Source organism: Lissotriton vulgaris, chromosome 5, assembly GCF_964263255.1.
Source record: "Lissotriton vulgaris chromosome 5, aLisVul1.2, whole genome shotgun sequence".
Lineage (NCBI taxonomy): Eukaryota > Metazoa > Chordata > Amphibia > Caudata > Salamandridae > Lissotriton > Lissotriton vulgaris.
Genome location: NC_141693.1, coordinates 1951241831 through 1951264773, shown reverse-complemented (window position 1 = coordinate 1951264773; position 22943 = coordinate 1951241831). Strand labels below are relative to the sequence as shown.

The following is a 22943-nucleotide window of genomic DNA, read 5'->3' as shown; positions in this document are numbered from 1 at the left end:
CTCTCCCATAAAATATACTAAGCAATAAGCTGCATGTAATGCCATATGTCAGCGGGAGGTGATGGTATCTAATGCCTTCATCTACAGACGCCGGCAACTGCATGCAGACATAGCAGTCCTTAACCTCCATGGCATCCACGTATTCATACAAAAGTTTAGCATAAGCATTTGACCTAAAGTCGCCTTGGGACTCATCCATATGTAACCTACGGGCTTCTGCTGCTAATAACGCCTTCTCCTGTATGTTTTCTCCTTTCTCACCAGCAACAGTGGGTTTTGGTGTCACTACAGACTTCTCGTCTGATACCCTTGCCTCCCTCTTATGTCCCACTACATATGAAACTGTAACTACTAAAGCTATTAGAAGTATCACTCCTACTATTAGTGTGCCTATTATACATTTGGCTCTACGATTCGGGGTGCCGGCCTCCATTTCGTCAGACAGTAGGATTCTCTTCCTTATTCCAACGCAAAGTTCTTTCCTTCTCGTCCCTTTACAGTCTCTTTTGTTCCTTCAGTCTTTAGAACCCCACAACTGGAAGCTGGCAACTCCTTTGCAAAAGTCTTTTAAAAGCTTTTAACACAGACAACCCTAGCCCTTCTCCGTCAACTTATAGGAAGGTCCCTAAGATTCTCTGCTTCCTAGGCGCTAGGTAATCTTCTTCTTCTTGCTTATTTACAAAAGTCTTTAAGCATCTACAATTAGTTTCGGAACTGCGGCTTGAATAGCATAGTTCAATATTTCCAAACGAAGAACGTGCTCTTCATGGCTGGTTATCTTTGTCCCAAAGTCCGGGAATTGCAATTCGGTGAAAAACATGTGCTTTAACTTGCTTAAGCGGGGAGGGTTGGGGAGTGTGAACGTTAGTGACCCTTCTGCTTCGACTCCGGGCACTAACAGCTGTACTTCCACCGTGATGATGGGCTCAGAGCTGGACACCACCACCGCTCATATCCTCCCTGTCTCCCGCTCCAAAGACATTTGTCGCCAGATATGTCCACTCAGGGGTGGCGTATCTTCTGCTAGGCACACGTACTCTTCTTGATCTTCTTAGATCTGGTGCTTCAGAGCCCTGAGCACCTTCTTCCTGGTCTGAATCTTCGGATATTGGAGGGAGGGTTCTCTCTGGAGTCGACCTCAGGCTTGAACTCCTTCTTTGAGGCCAGCTGGCTTCTCCACGTCTTACCCTCCTGCTCCTTGTCCTTCTGCTTTGTTCTCGCTCTCTTTCAGCCTGGTCAGTATCTGATTCGTACTCCCAGCTACTTTCTCCTTCAGTAGCGTCGTCTGTTTCGCTGTTGTACTGACCGTCCTCAGGCTGATCAGACTCGTTCCCTGCTTCTTCTGGCACCTCTACAGCTTGGCTAGCCCCCTCTATGGCTTCTCGGTCCGCAGCTGGACTCCTATCCGAGAGAGGAGCTGTTTCTTCCAGAGGTGCTGGAACCCTCCGCGTATGCGACGCGTGGATCCAATTGGGCAGGCCTCCCACCTTCACTGCAGTGTTCGTGATCAGGATGATCTGGTAGGGCCCACGCCAACGAACATCCAGGCAGCTTCTTCTCATGTGCTTTCGCACAAGCACCCAATCACCAGGGCACAGGTCATGGCACGGGTCCTGGCACGACGGAACTTCGGCAGCCTGCACCTGAAGGGACACAGAATGAATGGCGTCAGACAGCCCCTTACAATAGTCCAGGCTCATATCATCTGTGATGTTTAACAGTGCAGCAGTTGGTACAGATGGCATCCTCATTGCTCTCCCCATTAACACCTCGTGAGGTGACAGTCCCGTTCTTCTGTCTGGGGTACTACGGAGGCTCATAAGGACCAATGGCAGAGCATCAGGCCAACTCAGGGACGTAGATGAACACATCTTTGCAATTCGGACCTTAATGGTGCTATTTATCTGCTCCACGATTCCTGATGCTTATGGTCGGTAACTACAATGCAATTTCTGATCTATGTTCAGGGCCGCACAAATCATCTTCATAAGCTCGCTGTTGAAATGCGTTCCCCTATCTGATTCCAAAGAGGCCGGCACCCCGAATCTAGGGATGAGTTCCCTGAGCAGTAACTTGGCTACTGTGAGGGTGTCACACCTACGTGTAGGGTATGCCTCGACCCATCTGGAAAATACGCAGACAACCACCAAGACATAACGGAGGCGGTTGCACCTTGGCATTTCAATAAAGTCTAACTGCATCCGATTGAATGGACCTCCAGACCTCCCTATGTGGCTCAGTGCAACTGGTGTTCTTTTTCCCACATTCAGCTGCTGACAGGTCACACAACGTTGGCACACTGCTTCGGCTGCTACTCTGAACTTAGGGTTATACCAGGTCTGTCTGAATACCCTCAGCATAGCGTCTCTCCCTAGGTGTACTGGACCATGGATTTGTCTAGCCATTGGGCTCACCAGCTCATTGGGTAACACTGCCCTTCCATCTGCCGAGACCCAGAAATGAGCCTCACCCATCACACATCCTGCCCTTTCCCATGTTTGTTTTTCAAAATCCGGTGCATTTTCTTGTATGCATTTCAGCTCATCCCAAGTGTCGACAGTTTCCAAAATCATGGCTAATTCAGTTCTTACATTTATTCCGCCCACTTCCACCTCTGTGAAAGAGTACCCTTGTTCCGCGCAGTACCTCGCAACTTCGTCGGCATATCTATTGCCTTGCGACACGAAGTCCATGTTCCTAGTATGTGCGGTACATTTTACAACTGCGATACCTGCTGGACATTGCAAAGCCTCTAACAGCAAACGCACAAACTCTCCATTGCGAATAGGAGAGCCTGAAGATGTCATGTAACCTCTTTGAGACCACAACTGCCCGTAATCATGAACTACCCCGTAACCGTATTGGCTGTCGGTATATATGGTGACTCGAATTTGGTTGCTTGCCAGGCAGGCACGCGTCAATGCAATAATCTCGGCTACCTGAGCGGAGTGTACTCCTTCCAGGCATCCGGCTTCCACAACTCCAGAAATTGTACAAACAGCGTAAGCTGCTCTCAACTGCCCAACTTCGTCTCTTACGCATGAGCCATCGACAAAGAAAATTTCATCGGGGTCAGTCAGTGGCTCATCCACGATGTCAGGTCTCGGTTTGGTGCATAGTTCAGTCACATCGAGGCAATCATGGTCTGTACATTCATCTTCATCAATATCACTTGGGAGTGGCATCAAGGTAGCAGGGTTCAAAACAGAGCATCTCTTGAGGGTCACGTTCTCTGCAGCAAGAATGACTTGCTCATAGCGCGTGAGCCTGCTGTTGGTCAGATGCTGTGTTTTGGTCCTGGTCATCAACAGTTCAACAGAGTGGGGCACGTACACCTCTAACGGGTGCCCCATCACAATGTTCTCACAACGCTCGATACTGACACCTGTTGCAGCAACGGATTTGAGACATCCGGGCAACGCTGCGGCTACTGGATCTAAAGTAGCCGAGAAATAGGCAACTGGTCTACGGGCATTCCCATGAATTTGGACCAACACAGACAACGCACAACCCTCTCTCTCACAACAGTAAAGCAAGAATGGTTTATCGTAATCAGGCATTCCCAGAGCAGGAGCACGACACAGGTCCTCTCTCACTGCAGGAACGCCATCAAACAGTCTTTGTCCCATGGTACTGGATCACTCACCTCCTTGTGCGTCAGTTTTTGCAAGGGTTTTGCTTTCAGTGAAAAGTTGGCTATCCACTGTCGGCAATACCCCACCATCCCTAGGAACATCCTGACCTTTCTCTGCGTTTTAGGCGCATTCATCTTCATGATCGCCTCTATTCTGTCTGGTGACACTTTTCGTTTGCCTTTCTCAATTCTGTGCCCCAAGTACTGCACTTCTGTCAGGCAGTACTGCAATTTTCCCGGGGACACCTTTTGCCCATTTACAGCTAGGTGATTTAGCAAAGCAATGGAGTCCTCCCTGCAAGCTTCTTCCGTTTCTGACGCCACAAGTAGGTCGTCTATGTACTGGACCAGAACTGACTTCTGGGGCAGCACTAGACTTTCAAGATTTTTCTTCAATAGCTGGTTAAAGATCGATGGGCTCTCTGTATACCCCTGGGGGATACGACACCATGTTAATACGCGATTTTCCAGCTTAAAAGCGAAAAGGAAATGGCTATCCTCGTCCAATGGGATCGAAAAGAAAGCCTGGCAAAGATCTATCACAGTGAACCATTCGGCTTGAAACGGTATCTGAAACAATATCACGGATGGATTCGGTACCACTGGACAACATGAGACAACTATGTTATTAATCTTTCGGAGGTCCTGCACTATCCGGAATTTCCCATTTGGTTTCTGCAAACCCATAATCGGGGAGTTACATGGACTACCCACGATTTCCTTCAGTATTCCCTGCTTAATCATAGACTCGATCACGGGCTTTATACCTGCAATCGTTTCTGGAGTCAATTTATATTGGGGTGTTCTTGGAAACTCGGCATGCGGTTTCACTATAATTTTCACTGGGTCCACTCCCTTGACCAGTCCGATCTCTTCCCCAGTGAAATCCCACACTTCCGGTGCCACAGTCTCTCTCAGATCCCATGGGAGCTCATCCACGGTCAAAGTGGGATACAGCTCCATACATATTCTTGAATTTGCGACTTTGAAGTCAGCATCGTCATCATTGGTCAATACCTCCACTCCTTGTGGTGTGCAGTATATTGTACAATTTAATTTGCACAAAAGGTCTCTTCCTAACAGACATACAGGACTAGAATCTCAAACCACAAACTGATGCTCATCGCTGTATTTCCCTATTTTCACCTGCACTGGTTCTGTCAATGGGCTAGTCATTCTCCTGTTTGCGACCCCCACCACTTGTATGGTCTCTCCAGACATGGGCAGGCCTGGAACTGCGGCTGATCTTATCGTGGATCGAGTGGCTCCTGTGTCCACTAGGAATGTCGTGGGGCACCCTGCCACTTCGGCCTCAACGTAGGGTCCCCTTTGGTCCACATCTAAGGCTGCCCCGAGGGTACAGTCTTCTCTTTCCACTCTCTGTCCTGTTAATGGATCAACGTAATAGCATTCTTCCCCTCCTACAAACAGAGGCATCTGTCTATATGTCTTACCCATGGTCCCTACTCGGGGTGGCTGGGGGAACTGGGCTCGTGGGGGTGGGGTCCCCCCTTTGAGCACCTTTCCTTGGTAGGGTGTTACCCCTCTCGCCGGAGTACTCTGAACCTCTTCCTCCTCTACCTCCTGTTCTCCAATTTCAACGTTGTAGGGACATTGGCGTTTCCAATGCCCCACCTCGTTACACTGATGGCATCGAGTCGTTTTCTTCAATGCGGCTATATCCACCCTTGGTCTAAAGGTGGAGTTCTCCTCATTGCCCTTGTTCTGGCTATACTGTTTCTTACCCCCAGTTCCTGTTCCCTGTTGCTGTTGCTGCTGTCCCCCCTTACCAGCTGACTGCATCTGTACCACCATCAGTTTCTCTTTTAGCTTCTTTGCCTTGGAGTCTATCTCATCACAGCAGTACCTGGCATATCTCAGAATTTCATCTAAAGGTTTATTTTGCCAACAAATATCCGGTCTTAAACCCAAGACAAACTTAGACCCGAACTGCCCTTTGTCTTTCGGGTCCATTACATCCAACCCGCTATATTGTTTAAACGCTTTCAGCAATCTCTCGTAATATTCATGAACAGTCTCTTTGGGTTCCTGTCTAGTTCGATCTATTTTGACCCAATCTATGTCCTGCATTGGCCAAGTCATCACTCTCTCGTATTTTACCATTACTGTCTCGGACGGCCCATTAGTCCTTGCATCTCTCTCTGGCTCTGTTGTGGGCCACTCAGCGCTAACCTTACATGCTGTCCACAAGTCTCCTGGTACCACAATGTCAAACAGGGTGTTCAGATCTATCCATAGGACTTTTGAGATTTTTACAAACCTCTCCACTTGCTTATACCACTCGACTGGGTTCTCCCTCAATTTAGGGAAGGAGTTGGTAAAGGCTGCCAAGTCCCCCCTGCTCCATGGCACATGTACATAGTTCCCATTTGCAACCTCACGCAAAGGGTATGCCTCTATTCTCTGTAATTCTCCTGGTGTCATACCAAGCATGCTCCTCCTTACGGTCCCTTTCTTGGACCACCTTTCTTCCCATTTATCCAGTGCCCTCCACGTCCTTATCCCAGTGATCAGTTCCCTTATGTGGGTTTTCAATCCTATTGTCCTTCTCTCATATAGGTCTCAATCTGAATAATGTAGCCTGTGGTTACCCTGTAATGCTTTGGTCCTTGACAGGTCCACCATATATTTGCCTGCTAGTTCAACTAATTTCTCATGGATTGTTCTCGCCTTTCGAGTGATGTCCTTTGCCATGAGCAGTATTTCATCCTGCTCATACATTTCCATTCTTTCTAGTGGTAGGGTACCATCCACCATGTCATCCAGATCTGACTTTAAGCTGGCGACATCGAGTCTCTTGGCTTTTATCTCAGCTCGCAGTATCTCTTTCGACGGGGGTTCACTGGTCTCTCTACCATCCCAACTCCGAGTCCTACGCTTGGGCTCAGGAGAGTTAAGGAGAGTCCTCCCTTCCTCCCATCTCTCTAAATCCCACGCTCGGCCATCCTGCCTGGGGAGGTGATGAAACACGGGCCTGTTTCCCCCTATCCCATTTTGTCCATTCTCTCTGGCTCCCCTCATTTCATGGCAAGGTTCTCTGTGGTTTTCTACCCTGTCCTTATTCTCTCGTAGTCTAGTGTCACTCAGTATCTGGTAAGACCCTTCTCGGCTCCCCATATCCCCCGGGCTGTGTTCATTTCCGTAATCACAGGGGTCATGGCGAGGCCTCTCGCAACTCCTGTTCTGTCCACTATTCCCAGACACATAGTGGGTGCACTTGAAACTGTTTCTATACTCTTGAGTTCTCCTGTCTCCTTCACTGTGTATTGGGCGGGACCCCCCCCACACTCAGGGCTCCTATTTTCCAGGTCTGGTCTACCTCCACCCCTGGAATGATGGGTGTCTCCCCTACTGTCCTGACCCCTCCCGTCCCACTCCGGACTGCTTTCATCAGCCCCGCAGTGAGTCCGGGTCTTGCTATCTTGGCTTTCCCTTCCAGCTTCTGCCGCCATGATGATCTTGTGAGCCTCTACTGCCTCGTCCCATTTCTTCATGTACTCGCTTAGCTCCTGAAAGGATTTCCGTCCTGATCCCCTCATATCCTCCGGCCATCTAGGGCCCCCCGGACCTCCCGTTTGATCTTCTGCTGTATGTACCGGGGTGCTCCAATCCCTTGGCCTTGGCAGCTGACTTGGAGAATTGATCATGTCATTCCTCCTTGCCATCTCTGCTCTTTCCCTGTCCCTCCGTACCTGTTCCTCCCCTCTACCTCTTTCTGGGTCATAAATCGATACTATAGGGCCTATAGTAACAGGTACTTGCAGGGCGTCTGGTAGTGCGTAAGATGTGGCACACTCCGTTTCCGGCACCGGTTGTACCACGAACCTTCCGACCACCTGTTGCACCGGACTAGGTTGGGACAGTTCCTTCTTTGCAGTGGGATCCCAATCGGTAATGGGAAGCGGTCTATTCTCCCCTATGCTGGGCCCCCCCTCTCCACTAGTCTCACCATTTCCTGTCTCCTTGTTATACGGGGGTGGCCTATCTGTCAGTAACCTATTTATCAGGCTGTCCTCTATCTCACTCTCATCATCTTCTTCTAATGGGCTTTTGTTTCCTGGCACTTCTAATACTGGGTACAGTTTGTTTACTTCAATGTTATGCACTCTCCATCTTTTAGCATCCTCATCCCATTTGGCATCCTGCACTGCTCTTACCGATCGTTTCACCCTTTCTTGTCGTCTATTCAGGTTCTTCTCATGCGCTGCCCTAATCCAGGCATTGAGAGCTTCAAATTGGGTCGGTCTAGGCATAGGCCTCATTGAGGTCATGACTGCTTTCAATCTGTGTAGCACCTCTAATCTGAACGTCCCATACTTTGGAAACGTCAATTCCTCATTTCCCTCTGTAATCTTACTCCACTCTGATATCCACATTATAGTGTGGAGCCCAACATTTGCTGCCATATAATAAGCCGGCGTACCCTCCGGCGGGGCTTCTTCCCCTTCATAAGATCTCCGCCTCTCTCTTTTAAACGCCGCTCTTAACCATTTAAAACACTTCATGATTATACGCACAATTTCCAGCCTCACTATTCTGTTTACTTCCTGATGACAATCCACCAATCCTAGCGCGGCTTTGCTAGCTGGCCTATCGCAGCGCGGTCTCGCTCCGGCCGGCCAATCCCAGCGCGGCACTTTCTGACGTCACTCGTCTCCACTTTGCAGCAGCACCCCTCCTTTCTCAGCTCGTCTCCCGGTCATGCATGCGTCCCATTCATACACCGAAAAATGACTACTTCCGACCAAGCCGTCACTTCTCTTGACTGTACGTCCACAGTCTATCTGTAATTGTCACCACCATTGACGAAACGTCCTCCGTCTCTCTGATAGGTTGCTTACACACAGTAACTTCCGACCAGCGTCCGTTACTCACTCACTCACTCTTACGTTCCCCCTATCTCGGTCCTGCGGGCGATCAATGGTACCGCATGACCCCCTTCACTCTGGTTGACAATTACTCTGGATGTCCGATACACCCGAACCACTTAAGCTCTCCTTGAACTTAAGATTTTCACCGGTTGCGCGCGCTCACAACCTGTTCCACAGTCACTCTACAGGCATTCAACTCCGCCAGACATTACAACATAGATACAACACAAAAACACCGCAATCTAACACGCATGACCCTTTATACTCACTCTCGACCGATACTGCTGCTTTTCTGTCTCACGTCATCCGGACCTTCTTCGGCGGGCGGTTCCTCCGATCATCGACCTCTAGGGGCCTTGGGGTAATCTAACCTGGCCTAGATCACCTTCCTCAAGAAGGCAACCATCCTCTATAGCTACCAACTGCGGGGGCGGGATTTAGATCGCTATCTTATCACCCTTGATCTAAACCCCGTTCTGGTCGTCTGAACCTTTATTGCCTGTCATTGAGGGAAGAAAGTGCATCTCTTACCAGGTTAATTCAATCAATAATGGACCCCGCTCGGAAGAACCACAAACTACTTCTAGCTTTCAAAGATTTATTATAAGGTTAAAGTCAATTGCAAATACAGGCATCTCAGGATGAGATTCAAAAGATATACGGGTACAACTACATACATGTGCTCTCTGAATGCCCTCAGACGAGCAAAGAAAACTACCAGGACTAGTTCCAAAATTAAAAGAGCTGCAAGCATAGACACGTATTGTGATCTCTCAGTCATTTACAGCCGGAATAAAGGTTTCAGGTTAGGCTATCCCTACCCTGCTCTGGATGGTATCTCTACTTAACAAAATCCCAACCTAACCAAAGGTGTCAGTGGTGAATGACTTCCTAGGAAGATCACTCACTCTTAGTCTCTAGGTGAAAACCTATGATCTCCAGTCATGACCCCTCTCTGCCTACCCATCCGCTCTCTAAAGGGTCCTCAGGCATCTGCTCTAACTCCTCCCAGGGGTGCTGTCCCTAATACAAAAACACAATCTCATTTGAGACGCCCCTCGTGAGACGCCCCTCACGTGGTGTTGCTTCTGGCTTTTTCCATGATGATCCTCATTGGGGCCTCGTGCGTTAGAGTTGACCTTGCTTCTCAGACTCTTCTCCGGCCCGCCGATACCCCTCAAACATTCCTAAACCCTCCTCCATGTCTGTTTCATTCCCCTGAACAGAATCCTATTCATCCAATATTTAATTGGATCCCTCCTCACACCCGCAGACAGACATCCGCAGCTAGGATCCCATTTCTCATAAACTTCTAACAGAAGTTTGCAACATTATGTCTCGGCGCACTTGGCTCATACTAATACGTGTAAATCAAGCATGGTTAAACATTTCAGGCCTACAACATTTCTCATAGTGATTATATTCTTCAAATCCTTTCATTAATCAATACATCATGTTAATACTCTACTTTATGATTATGTAAACACATCTATAAAATATAAACCTATTGAAAACCGAATTACTAAATATCATTTAGTGCAATCCACGTCGTGCAAATGAATACCTTTCCCCACCCTTTCAGCTCTGGCCCTGAGGCCTACTTCGTTCTGTGCTTGCAGCATGTCATTCTTACATTTTAGCAGCTACACGACATGGATCAGGATTAATCACGTCTAATAAGGTTATACATTTTCACACATTTCTGCATTAGTTCCACTTCTATATAAAATCTCTAAATTAACTACACATTTTGAAATATAGATGAATATATTCTCGGCACTCATGGCATTTCTCTTCATGATTGTGCGTACTATGTGTAAGTTTGATGCACTTATACAATTTGTTCAGTTTGCGCTCTCTCACTCCCCATTTGCACCTGTGACCAAGTATTAGTGTGGAGATTGATTATGATCTGCAGCAAGTATTCAGGAATACCCAATCTCCTTAGCTTTTCCCACAGTGTAGGTCTATCGATGCGGTCGAAAGCGGTAGAATAGTCAATGAACGCCGCATACACTGTCTGAGAATTTTGTGAATTTTTTGAGGTGTATTTGTCTAAAATGGTCTGGAGAATTGAGATGTTATCAGTAACTGAATGGTTTGGTCGGAATCCTGCTTGGTACATTGGTATTAATCTCTTCGAAAAGGCCCATTCTTTTAATCTGTCCAGGACCTCTGCCGCGAAGATTTTCCCTGTGGCGTCCATCAACGCTATTTGGCGGTAGTTGCCAGGAATAGTTTTACTCCCCTTTTTGTAGATGGGAATTATGATACTCCCCTGCCAGGACTTTGGTATTATCCCGGTTTTGAAGATGTAATTAAAAAGAGGAAGTAACATCTGGCTCCACTCTTTAGGATTTCTCTGTAGGACTTTAATTGGTATTTGATCCGGGCCAGACGCGGCGGTGCTTCTTGCTTGTCTGATGTGCATTTCTATGGAAAATGCCGTAGTGTTTGTTATCAGAGTAATATTATGTTCCGTAATAATATCAGCTGTTTTTCCATCCGAATTGTTCGAGTTTGCCTTATAAAGGTTGTTCAAATAAATTTCCCATTCCTGGGGCGGGACTGGTATGGCTTGTAGTTTCTTCTTTGTTCCAGTCATTTTGGCAATTAAGGTCCAATATTCTCGTTGATTGTACTTTTTTGCGGCAATTTGTAGTTCTACCCAGTTGTTATCAAGCACCTTTCTTTTATGACTCAGCTTTGCTCTTCTCACTTGATTTTTTAGTTTATTTATTTCTAGCTTAATTGAAGGAGAAAATTTTAGATACTGCCCTCGGATAAGTTTGTTCAGTGTTTTAGTTTTCGAAGTTATCCTAATTGGTTTTTTGTTGTTCTTCCTGTTATTCCTTTCTGTATCTTGTCTTATTCTGTCTGTGAGATCGTCCTTAAGTTTGTTGATGATACATTCAAAGTTTTTTATTAGATCGCCAGAGTAATTCTTAGTTAGTGATTGACTATATGTAATCGTTTCGGTGATATAATCCAAACTTGCGGAGGTCCAGAATAATCGCCTCTGAGTATTGTTAATTTCAACACTACTTTTATGGAACATAATTTGATTATACCGTGAATGATTAATCAGCCAAGAAGTCTTTAGGTTTAAAAGAGCATGGTCACTTTCATCGGAAAAGATGATACTCAAGTGTGAAACTGTTTCTACTAAATCCATGCCGCAGATTATATAGTCAATGATTGAAGAGGATCCATTACCTCTCCTTGTGTAAGACGCCGGTATGTCTCCTTCAACATTGCCATTTAGAATTGTCCCATTGAGAATTGGCAGACTTGTTAATAACAGTTTTCCTCTCTTATCTGAGGCAATCCCTTCAGGAAATATTGGAATAGTGAAGTCCAAAGATTCATCCTCGTATAGATCTACCCATTTATTAATCTCCACATTCGAAATTTTTCCGTTCAGGTCGCCCATGATTAGGTAGGATGCGTTTGCACGATCTTCAATTATCTCTGCAATTGCTTCCATGGTTTCCACAAAGGTGACATCCTGTTTGAAACCGGGAGGGGCATACATATTAAAAAGTAGAAAAGCCTTTTTTTGATCTAGGTTATGTGTTTTCAACGAGATCTTGATGCATTGAAAATTGTCAGAATTAGACTCAATTACTTCTTGGTCCCATTGGTACGCCTCGCTCAACAAAATTGCCAGTCCACCTTTTGCATGACCCCGGTTCGTGGGTTTGGCAGGAATGTCATAGACGTAATAGCCATCCTGGTGGAAAGTTTTTATTGCCCAAGTTTCCTGCAAAGCCACTATATCTGGTGTGGCTCAGTGGTTAGAGGCGGCAGACCCAGAAGCTGAGATCGGCCGTGGACCAGGGTTCGATTCCCCGCCTCGGCGGGTCTCGGGCTCAAGAATTCCACGGAGTCGACAATTCTCGCTCTGGTGCCTACTCGACTCACGGGGTCACACTCTGTGACTCTGGGCAATAGCTTGCTTAATCTCCACTACGGCCCCTCGCGGCGGGATGCCTGGCTTTCACCTTGTGGATACCCGGCCGGGGTATCTCACAGGGGAATACCAGGACGGGTTCCCTAAGCAAGTGCCTTGAGGCCCCTGGGTTAAAGCGCGCTATATAAATCGAAGCACATTTACATCTGGTTGATTTTTGGTGGCTTCTATCATTTTGTTGTCTGTTCTTCCAGCAAGATTCCACGAAATGATCTTCAAACCATTGTTAAACACTGGGTTGTTGGTGGTGTTGTAATTTGTTACTGTTTAATACCTCCGAGACCCAGGCCCAAGATTCTATTGATTTTTTGTCCTTAGTTACTACTAAGTCTTGATTCCAGACTTTTCTGTCACCTTTATCCACTTGGATTTTCAAAGTTTCATTTCTTGCACAAGTAGATCCTGAAACATCTAGGTTGGGATTATTTTTATAACGATTCTCATTTGAAAAAGTCAATGTTGGGCAAAATAGGCCAGTAATCCTTTTCTTGTATTTACTTTCCTCTAAAGCGGATTTTTCGAGAACATCATAGCCACATTTGTGTAGAGTTTCTTTTTCTTTTATTATAATCCCTGGGAGTACCGATGACCAGAATGACACCTCCACTATTTTACAGTTGTCTTTTGAGGGGAAGGTCACCAGATCTATTTCCTTGCTAGTTAGAGATTGTAGGGAATGTATTTGCTGTAAGAGATTAATTACCCTTTCTCGATTTAGTGGCATATTATCCATTGGGAAGAGTTCTTCAAATTGTAAATGGTTAGTCGAGATTTGTTCACCATCAATGGATGGCTTGTTATCTCTTTCGCTTGGTCCCTTGTTTATCTGTCCCGCTCTTTCAGAAAGTGTTGCTGGTGTAAAAACGTTCGCTTTATAATTCAATAGCTTTACTGATTGTGTAGGTTTTAATTCGCTATTTGTCTCTACTGTGGGTGTATTTGGTATTTTATTATCAGCTTGTCCTTCTTGGGTTTTTAGAGGAGTGATTGTATTTTTGAATTTTAGCTAACGAGTTTTATTTTTAATGATTCTTCTTAGCGGTTTCCTTCTCCTTCTTTTTCTCTTTTCTTCTTGGTTAATTTTTGTTTGGAGTAACGTATCAGCTCCGTCATCGTCAGGAGAAGATTTGGTAGAGTTTCCAGATTCATCTTTTTCAGGGTCAGTCTTTAGCAAGTTTGTTTTTTTTGAAGCCGAAAAAATAGGATACTGTTTGACTATGAGCGGGGGCTCTTCTTTAAATAGTTTTTTCAAAAAGTAAATTTTAGTATCCTTAGGATTTTTCCGGTTTTTCTTAATTGGTTTATCTAGTATTATTACTTCAAATGTTTGAGTGCTAATGTCACTTTTAGTTTGGTGCTCAGTGCTTTTGATGAAGTTAGAAGAGTTGTCGATATTTACCAGTTTGGCATTGTATATTTGCTGTTTGTTTGTAGCTTCTGCGAGTTCTTTTTTCCTTTTTTCTTCAACAAGAAATTTCAAAATACCAATTTGGACATCTAGCGTTTGGTCAGAGTTTTCCAGGATATGACCTAGAAATGAAAGGACCGATTCCAATATTTCTTGGAGGGAATGTAGAGCCTTTGACATAGGTGTTGCAGTGTTTATTGAATTATTGGTCTTTAGAAAAAAAGGGTCCAGAGAGGAATCGAGAGTAGGATCTCGATCTAAGGGCTTTTCCTGGGACCTGGTGAATGACTTATCAGGATTTAACTGTAGGTTAGAGTTTTTTTCCATCGGCTTTGTATCATCTCCAAATAGATCATCAATGCAAGAAAGGCTAACTAAACTTTTTATAGGTGTTAACGAACTTAAATGTAGGATCTCGTGGGTTGGAATTTGTCATTCCTGTGTCGAGAGTAGTATCTTTTGATTAGATTCATGATCCAGGATACTGGAATTTTGGGTAGATTGATGGTCCTGCTCAGGCAGATCTTTTACTTCCTCACTTTTTGTTGTCTCACTATTTATTGACATGTCCAATACTTGTACCGGAGTTTGTTTTTTTGAAGATAGGGCTAAAAAATAATTGCTAATAGCGGGAGTTATAGTTATTCGACCTTGTTTTACTGCTTTATCGGAAGAGTTTCTGACTGCTTCCTCTGTGCCCATACGTTTCATATATATTGTACGTGATCTTAGTTTTTTGTAACCCATCTTTTGTATCTTAGTAGAAGCTTAAGTAGTATAAAGGAACCTACTTTTACAATTAGAGTTTAATGCGCCAAATACTCAAGATGTTGTCTCCCGTTAGGGGGCTTGTATATTCCGATGTTACATTTACCTCTGAAGTATTAGCTTCCTCTCAGCCCTGTACCTCGCCGGGGGAAGAGGAACCAGCTGAGCTGCCTGGGGAATGCTGGTCCTCGCAGTCCCCCGGCTCACTGATGGTGTTTGCCTCAAGACTCTACCCGTGGGACTCCAGCTGGGAGCGTTTGACTAGCCCTGCCGATTGCAGGACTCGCTCACACCAGCGAGTCCTCGTAGAGGGGAGGCTTCAGCAAAAAAGCAGATTGCTGTGTAAGGCGGACTTTTCCTTCCTTCCCAGCAGAGCAAAGCAGCACAGTTCTCTGAAGTCAAGTAAGTGGCACCCGCGAAGCGGGTGTCACGAAAGTTATTGCAGGTAGGCGGGGGCGTGTCCGTGGGCGTGATCGCCGGGGGAAGAGGAACCAGCTGAGCTGCCTGGGGAATGCTGGTCCTCGCAGTCCCCCGTCTCGCTGATGGTGTTTGCCTCAAGACTCTACCCGTGGGACTCCAGCTGGGAGCGTTTGACTAACCCTGCCGATTGCAGGACTCGCTCACACCAGCAAGTCCTCGTAGAGGGGAGGCTTCAGCAAAAAACAGATTGCTGTGTAAGGCGGACTTTTCCTTCCTTCCCAGCAGAGCAAAGCAGCACAGTTCTCTGAAGTCAAGTAATGCTGAATGCACAGGACACGGATTATGGTATGGTGCTGTCTTCCTGTGCCTTTCCGTACAGTGGGGGTGACTTATTCAACCTTATGCCCCTGCAGGATTTCACTGATCACTTTTTAGGACGCTCTGTCGGCGCGTCTGTCTCAGCTGTCTTTAATAGTTTCTGAAAGCAAGGTGGGTGGCTGCTCCCTCACCTCCACCTCCTCACCTCCTCAGCGCCGTTACCGGTCTCTGCCCCACAACGACGTCCTCCCGGCCTGTCCGCTCTGCCCCGCTCGATCCCCAGGAGCCAATTACATGGTCCTTCCTCTCTCGTCTTCCTCTTTCTGCTCTTGTTTCCAGTTTCTCCAAAAGCTTCCACAGAGTGTTGTCTGCTTCTGAGCCTGCAAGTTATGAACCGTCGTTTCTCCTGCCCATCACTGCCCTCACCTGCTTCAGTGCAGATTTCCATTTCTTCTCCAACTGTAGTTCTTCCATATTGCATATTTTACTGAATACCTCTGCTCTCTTTTTAATTCTTCTTCTTTCACGTCGTTCTTGTCTCTCATTCCATTTCTGGTACCCTATCTCCCCCATTCACTCTGCCCATGTTCACCCTGCCCAAGTTGTCACGCTAGGCCCAATTACGAGTTGCAGGCTACTGTCAGTATGTAAACGCTGCATACAAAATTAACATCAACGTGCGGTAACACCCCACCAGTACTGTGCAATTACAAGTTAATCTTCCTGCAATGGGGAATAACTGAGCTGACCAGGTTTTACAGCGTAGAATTCCCTCCAGTGTTCCCTGTTCTGGTGAAATTAACTTTCATGTTTACCACCTGCTCTGAGCAGGTGGTGATTGTGAGTTTTGGGGCAGGTGCTGGGCAGAGATAGAGGGGAGGTTTGGTTCCGGATGATAAAACTAAGTCCGGTGTTCCTGCAGTCGATAAATCCAGATGTACACTGACTGTAATATAGGCACTGCATGTTAAATGCCACGCGAAGTATGCTTGTGCCATGCAGGCTCGCTCGGCACGCCTGTTGATGATTAAACATGTTAGTATTTGATTATACACCAAATTTGTGGCGCGTGTGATCCCATGGATTCTCGTATGAGCAGTTGCCCGGCTGGGATCCAGTTGAACAGGACGTGCTGCTTCGTGGGCCAGTTGATTCTTCAATAAATCATCTCTCAATCCTCGTAAGGCTCTGGAGACCTTATTTCACTGACCCACTTTTGATGATTTGGTGGGCCGCAATTCAACTCTGCAATTCTGCTTAAAACAACTTTTAATAGGGCCCTCACTTGACTTCTTCTGGCTCCTATCTCCAAGTTCCCTAATCTCTCTGACCCATCAGCATGTGCTCCTTTCTCTCTGACACCTTTCCATCGTTCTTTTCCTTTCGCTCATCCTAGAAAGTTCACTCTTTGGGCCAGATGTATCGAGCCTTTTTCCGGTTCACAAATGGGCCGATTTGCAGAATCGGCCTGTTTGCAAACTGGAAAAAGCCTTTGGAATGTATCACCCCAAAACGGTCATCGCAAAATAGGGAATCGCAAAATTTGCGATTCCCTATTTTGCGAATGCTTTTAAGGAATCACATATTGCAATTCCTTAAATGCAATTCTGGAAGCACCAGAAATTTGCGATTTGGCATTAAGGAATCTCAAATTACCACCAACTTCAAGTTGCTGATAATTTGCGATTTCCTAGAAAAATTAACATTTTTTCCTTTTTCAAAGTGCCATGCAGCACTCATATATTCCCTTAGGGTATGTATGAGCGCCACATGTGCACACATGCATATTTCAGGGGTTCAACAGAGTGTCCTTTTGGCACCCTTGCACTCTTGAAATTGCATTCACAATTTGCGAGTACCTATTGGGTACTCACAAACTTCAAATGTCTTCCCATTCATTCTTTTGGGCCTCGAAGCCCATAGGAATGAATGGAATGGAATTCCTTAATTGCGAATTGCAATTTGCGATTCGCAATGAAGGAATATGTAGGAATCGCAATTATTATTGAGAAACCTACATACATGGCATTTTGAGAGTCCTTAACCCGTTCGCTGCGTGCGTTGGCCAACAGCCGTTGCAAGCACTACCTTCGTAGTGCTGCTCACGTCCATTGGCTGACACGGCCCCGTCCATGCACGGAAATGCCTGCACCGCGCCGGATTTTACGCCGCCGTCAACGGGTTAATAGCGAATCGGTAAAATTTGCTATTAAGGACTCACAAACTACAATGATGATGCATCTGCACATTTGTCTCTCAAACCATCAGGGTGTACACTTTTCCCTCTCTGTGTATGCCTCTGCTCACTACTTTTCCCTCACACTATCACTCCGGAAACCTCCTCTTGTTCGCGCTATATCTCATAGACCTCCTTTTCTCCCATCCATCACTCTGTACTTTTCTTTCTTATACTTCCACTCAGTTAATTCCCTCTTTTTCATTGTATTATTTTGCTCTTTCTCTCCCAGCTCATCAGTCCGAATACCTTCAGTTAACACATTTCTATGCTCTTCACTTTTCTCTTACATTCCTCAGTGGACTTGAATTTTAATTTTAAAATGTATAAAGCGCATGGCTAATCAATAGAGTGTCCCAGCGCTACAGGTTTTTGGACCAACAAGCTTACAAGGCAGGACAAGTACTAAAAGACAGTATTAAAAAGCCAGGTTTTCAGGCTACGTTTAAAAGAGTCCTCATCTCTATTGGCAAGGAGATAGAAGGGAAGATCTTTCCAGCCAGCTGCCTCCAGCGCCGACAAGGAAGTACCACCCCATCTCTTCCTCTGTGCCTTAGGCACCACAGACAGCAGTGTATCAGCCGAGTATAGAGTTCAAGAGGGAAGATAGTGCGAAAGTCGCTTAGATAGATATTTGGGACCCAATTAACAGAAAACTCTATGGGATAGTACCAGTCCCTTCAACTTCCCTCTCAACCTTACGTAAATCCTTCAGATGGACCTGATCATAGACATTCCTCTGGCTGTTGAACAGGATCCTGGCTGCAGCGTTTTGCACCAACTGGAGTCTCTTAAGTCGGTTCAGGGGAAGGCCCCAGTATAATACATTAGCGGAGTATTGCTGTAATGTTATAAGGGCATGGACTACCGTCTTCTGACAAAGAGCAGGAAGAAGGAAGAAAAACTTCATAAAAAAACAAAGGAGACTAAGGGCCCGATGTAGGTGGCAAATACCGGTCGGAAACGGCCGAATTCGGCCGTTTCCGACCGGTATTTGGCATCTTGAGATGTAGGGGGCCAGATTTTACAGATTCTGTAAATTTACCGAATCGGTAATTCCCAGATGTAGGTGGGACTCTTCTGAGTCCCAAAGGCCCTACAAATTCGGTATTTTACCACCCAATCCAATTGGGTGTTAAAATACCGAATTCAGGTGTGCATGCACATGTGTGCATGCACACCTAGCCATGTGACAGACAGACATGCCCTTAGGGCATGTCTGTGTGCCACATGGCGCACATGCCTGTATTTGGGGTGCCAGAGGGTGTCAAAGTGACACCCCCTGCACCCTTGCAAAATTCGGTATTTACCGATTCTGTAATTACAGAATCGGTATTGCCCATTGATTCCTATGGGCTTTAAGGCCCATAGGAATCAATGGGCAATACCGATTCGGTATTTACAGATTCGGTAAATACCGAATCTTAACGATCCGGTATTTACAGAATTTGTAATACCTACATCTCCCCCCTTCATATTTACCGACTCTTAAATACCGAATCGGTAAAATTCGGTATTTAAGAGTCGGTAAATATGAATTACCTACATCTGGCCCTGAAACCAATCCCAACTGTGGTCTCCACTTGCAGTTTAAAAGACAGATTGATATCAGTCTTCACTCCGAGATTATTTCCAACCCTTTTGGGGGTCGGAGGAGATGGAGCATAGCTCGGCCAGGCCTCACCACCCCACAACCGGATGGGGAGAGGGGGGGAGGGAGCCGGTAAGAATCAAGAATCCAGAATCTCAGTCTTTCTCGTATTACACAGGAGATTGTTCTGCACATCTACTGGAACACCGCTGACAGACACGCCCCAAATCTGCATTGTGCACTAGAGATGCTCCCATCCCAAGACAAGATGAAACGTGTGACATCAGATTAAAAGATAACTTGCACTCCAAAGGATTCCTCCAGGGTTGCCAGAGGGGTCATGTAGATATTAGACAATGTTGGGCTCAAAGCAGAGTCCTGTGGAACCCCAAACTCCAAGGATTTGGAATCAGAGGTGAATGGCAGCTTCCACACCGACTGACATCTGTTCCATGGGAAGGAATGCAGCCAGGCCCGCGTGGCCCCACCTATCCTGAAGACTCGCAAGTGCTGTATCGGGATAGACTGGACAGGATAGACTTCTTCTCTCTCACCCCATCCTTCATGAACCTGCTTCTCTCCAACCATTCAATTTTAGTTCTTTTCCTCTCTCACCCTAGACGTTCGCTCCTTGTTTCCCACACTATCAGTCTGTATCCTCTAAACCCATCCTCAAGCTTCGACTTTTCTCATGCTCTCTCTGGATGTATAGTCTCTCTCTCACACCCTGTCCGTCTGATGTCTCCTTTTCTCTCACTTCATCACTCTGTACTCTCCTCCTCTTTCATCTTTTCAAACTGTCCTTTTAGTCTCTCTCACCCTGTCAGCTATCTTCTTTTCTGCCTCCTCGTCACGTTATGTTGTCTTTTTCTCTCATTCGGACACATTTCTATCTTCTCTTACACTTACATCGCTAGCCATTATACACTTTTCCTCTTCTCACACCCAGACACTGTGTACCACCCTTCACTTTCAAACTATAACTCCATTCTTTGAAACCTTATCATACTACTCTGTGTCCCTTATTTTACTCTCCTCTCACTCTGGTCCCTCCTCTCTCATCCCTTGACCCTTTCGTTTTCTTATTATCATTCTCATTCCCTCACACTATCACTCTTTCCCCTTCTTACTTTTACCATATTGCTGTTGCATCACATTTGCACTCCATCCCGTTATTCGTCCTCTCATTTTATCTGTTTTTCAACCTACATGTACATAGTCCGCTTCCTACCATATCCGTACACCTCTCCCCCCCCCCCCCCCCCCCCATATATCACCTTTAAACTCCACCTCTGTCAGGACCTGCAGGTCTGTTTGAGGCTTTGGGCTCTTGGGGGACGGTGAAGTTCAGTGAAAATGACTGAAGCAACAGGATCTGAATGGTGTGGTAACAAGGGAAGCTGGTCTGCTGCTCAGTGGACTAACGCACCTGCTCAATTGATCAAGGTGTGATCTCATGGCTACTAGTTGAAATACTGGTGTATTCACTCAGACTTTCATCCTTCTGAGGTCCGCAAAATGAGTACCGATGGGTTGGGTAACTAAAAGCATCAATTATCTGTCAATGGCACCAAGAGACTCATCAAGGGTGACTATATCCTCTACAAACACTCCTGTCATGTTATGTTAATTTCTAAGTTACTCTACCGCACAGCAGAGCACTTCCTCAGGGCACCCACTCTCATATGAGGCGGTTTGTGATTGGATGCCTGACACTGCAGACATCCAGTCAAAAGCAAACTCCAGCTGTGCCCCTGTTACCCACAGACGTTACCTGATAAAGACAGCCTTAAAACCCATCAGGTCTGTTGAAAAAGAGTGTTATAACTGCTGCTCAGCTCAGCCAGTGTGACTGGGGTGTGGAATGTTGGTGTGTGGTGATGGTGTGGAATGTTGAATGTTTAAGAGAGTCAGTTGGAGAATGGGCTGAGCAGCAGGAAGGCTGCATTTAGTGGGGTTCTTCATTATAACAACTTAATAACACATCCTTCTTATTCTACTCTGGACTACTGGACATCTGTCTGATTTACAACATTTTGGCATCTGTCTGATTTACAACACGGAGACTGGAAACAAAAATGTCCAGGGTTAGAAAACCAGTGGGTTTGTCTCTTGGGAGTTTTGGAAGTCAGGACTCAGGAGAAGATACATAATTAAGATGCATTCAGCAGGATACAATGACACCTGGTCTCTCTCTGGCTCCTGGCAACTGTCTCTTCCAGCTCCTCAGAATCCCACACTAGATGGATTCCAGAAGTGGAAGTACATGTTGTCTGGAAACAAAGATGCAGTTCCAGAGCAACATTTTACAAAATAAAAGATAACAGGGAGCGACATGTTTTCTTTTTTTTAGCAATTTCCTCCAAAACATGCTTCTTACGTACGTTTGCTTCTTTTTCAGCCACTACTATGTCTACACCTACAACAAAAGATGCTGCACCTGGGATAATCATCCAGTCAGCGCTGAACGGACTGCTGGTATTTGGTGGCATTCTGGGATGCTGCCTTGCTTCGTACATGCCACTCAAAGTGGAAGAGGATGCGGTTGGAGGATCTTACATCGAATAAATAACTGGCTAGACATCCTCAAGGGCTAATTGAATCATCACCGTCCACTCTTGGCTTCGGAATCCTATTGCTACACTGATAGTCCTGCTTGCAATAAAACCACACCAATAATCTTTAAAAATGCAGAAAGCTGCCTGGACTGGTCAGCGTAAAACATGGTTCTTTCAATCTTCTATGTGATCGTGGGCATTCTTATCATAGGGAGCATTTTCATGTCCTTGCAGACACTAGCGTCATGATGCACTCAAGCAAACACCGCGCTTTATAACAATAAATATCAAATATCAGAAACAGCTTTGTAAACATGCGCTGACAGGCTCTGACTAACAGGGCTATGCATTTAATTCATTTATATGCATGAATAAATATTTAAATCCTGCTTTCTGTTAATTCTTCTTTACATTCAGAGTGACTTCATCTGTACAGTGTTTCACTGGTCAATATATGCTTACCAAGACAACCGGAAGCTAGCATTTGATCAAAGCTTGCCAGACAGGGCGGCTGCCTGGCTGCGAAAGTCCTATTGGGGACATGTGATAGCGGACCAAGAAATTGACTGTACCCATTGCTTTCCATCGGTTTTTAGGTCAAGCCTGGGCAGCACATGCGCTGCTCTGCGAGGCATGCTGTATTCAGGTATGACCTTGAAGAACTGACAAATTACCGCCCATCTTTTTAATTGGCTCCTGTTACTGTCCTTTCTAAATCATCATTTTGATTCATGAATAGGCTTAGTAGTCCCTTTTTGGTACCACCTTGTCTGTATTTCTAACTTCCCATAAGGACTGAACTTTTTACTTGTGTTGTTACATGGTCTGCTTTATCTAGTCTGTGAGCACTATTTACTTTAATGATTTTCCCCTATTCCTCCGACGACCTACTTTCCTACAACGCAGCCGCTTTAAACATTTTTATTACTAATGGCGGCCGGTCCGCTTTAACTATAGCGGCTGCGCTCCTTTATTTAATTTGCCAGCACGGTCTGCTTTAACTATAGCATCCGTGCTTCTTTATTTACTTTGGGAGCGCAGTTTGCTTTAACTTTAGCGGGTGTGCTACAGAACCTTTGTTTTTTATTTTTAATATTTGGCTGAAAGCGCCCCATACGGTGTTTTTACTTTCATGATGGCTGCAC

General features: G+C 45.8%; 1 protein-coding gene across 1 annotated transcript in view; it reads left to right on the top strand.

The window, feature by feature from the left end:
* LOC147717840 (uncharacterized) overlaps positions 1 to 22188 on the top strand; it is an 87538-nt gene extending 65350 nt beyond the window's left edge. Inside the window, exon 3 of the mRNA XM_086920566.1 lies at positions 21642 to 22188. Within this exon, the coding sequence (XP_086776692.1) occupies positions 21642 to 21808 (167 nt within the window). The 3' untranslated portion in view covers positions 21809 to 22188. The remainder of the gene's footprint in view (positions 1 to 21641) is intronic.
* Positions 22189 to 22943: the final 755 nt, after the last annotated feature.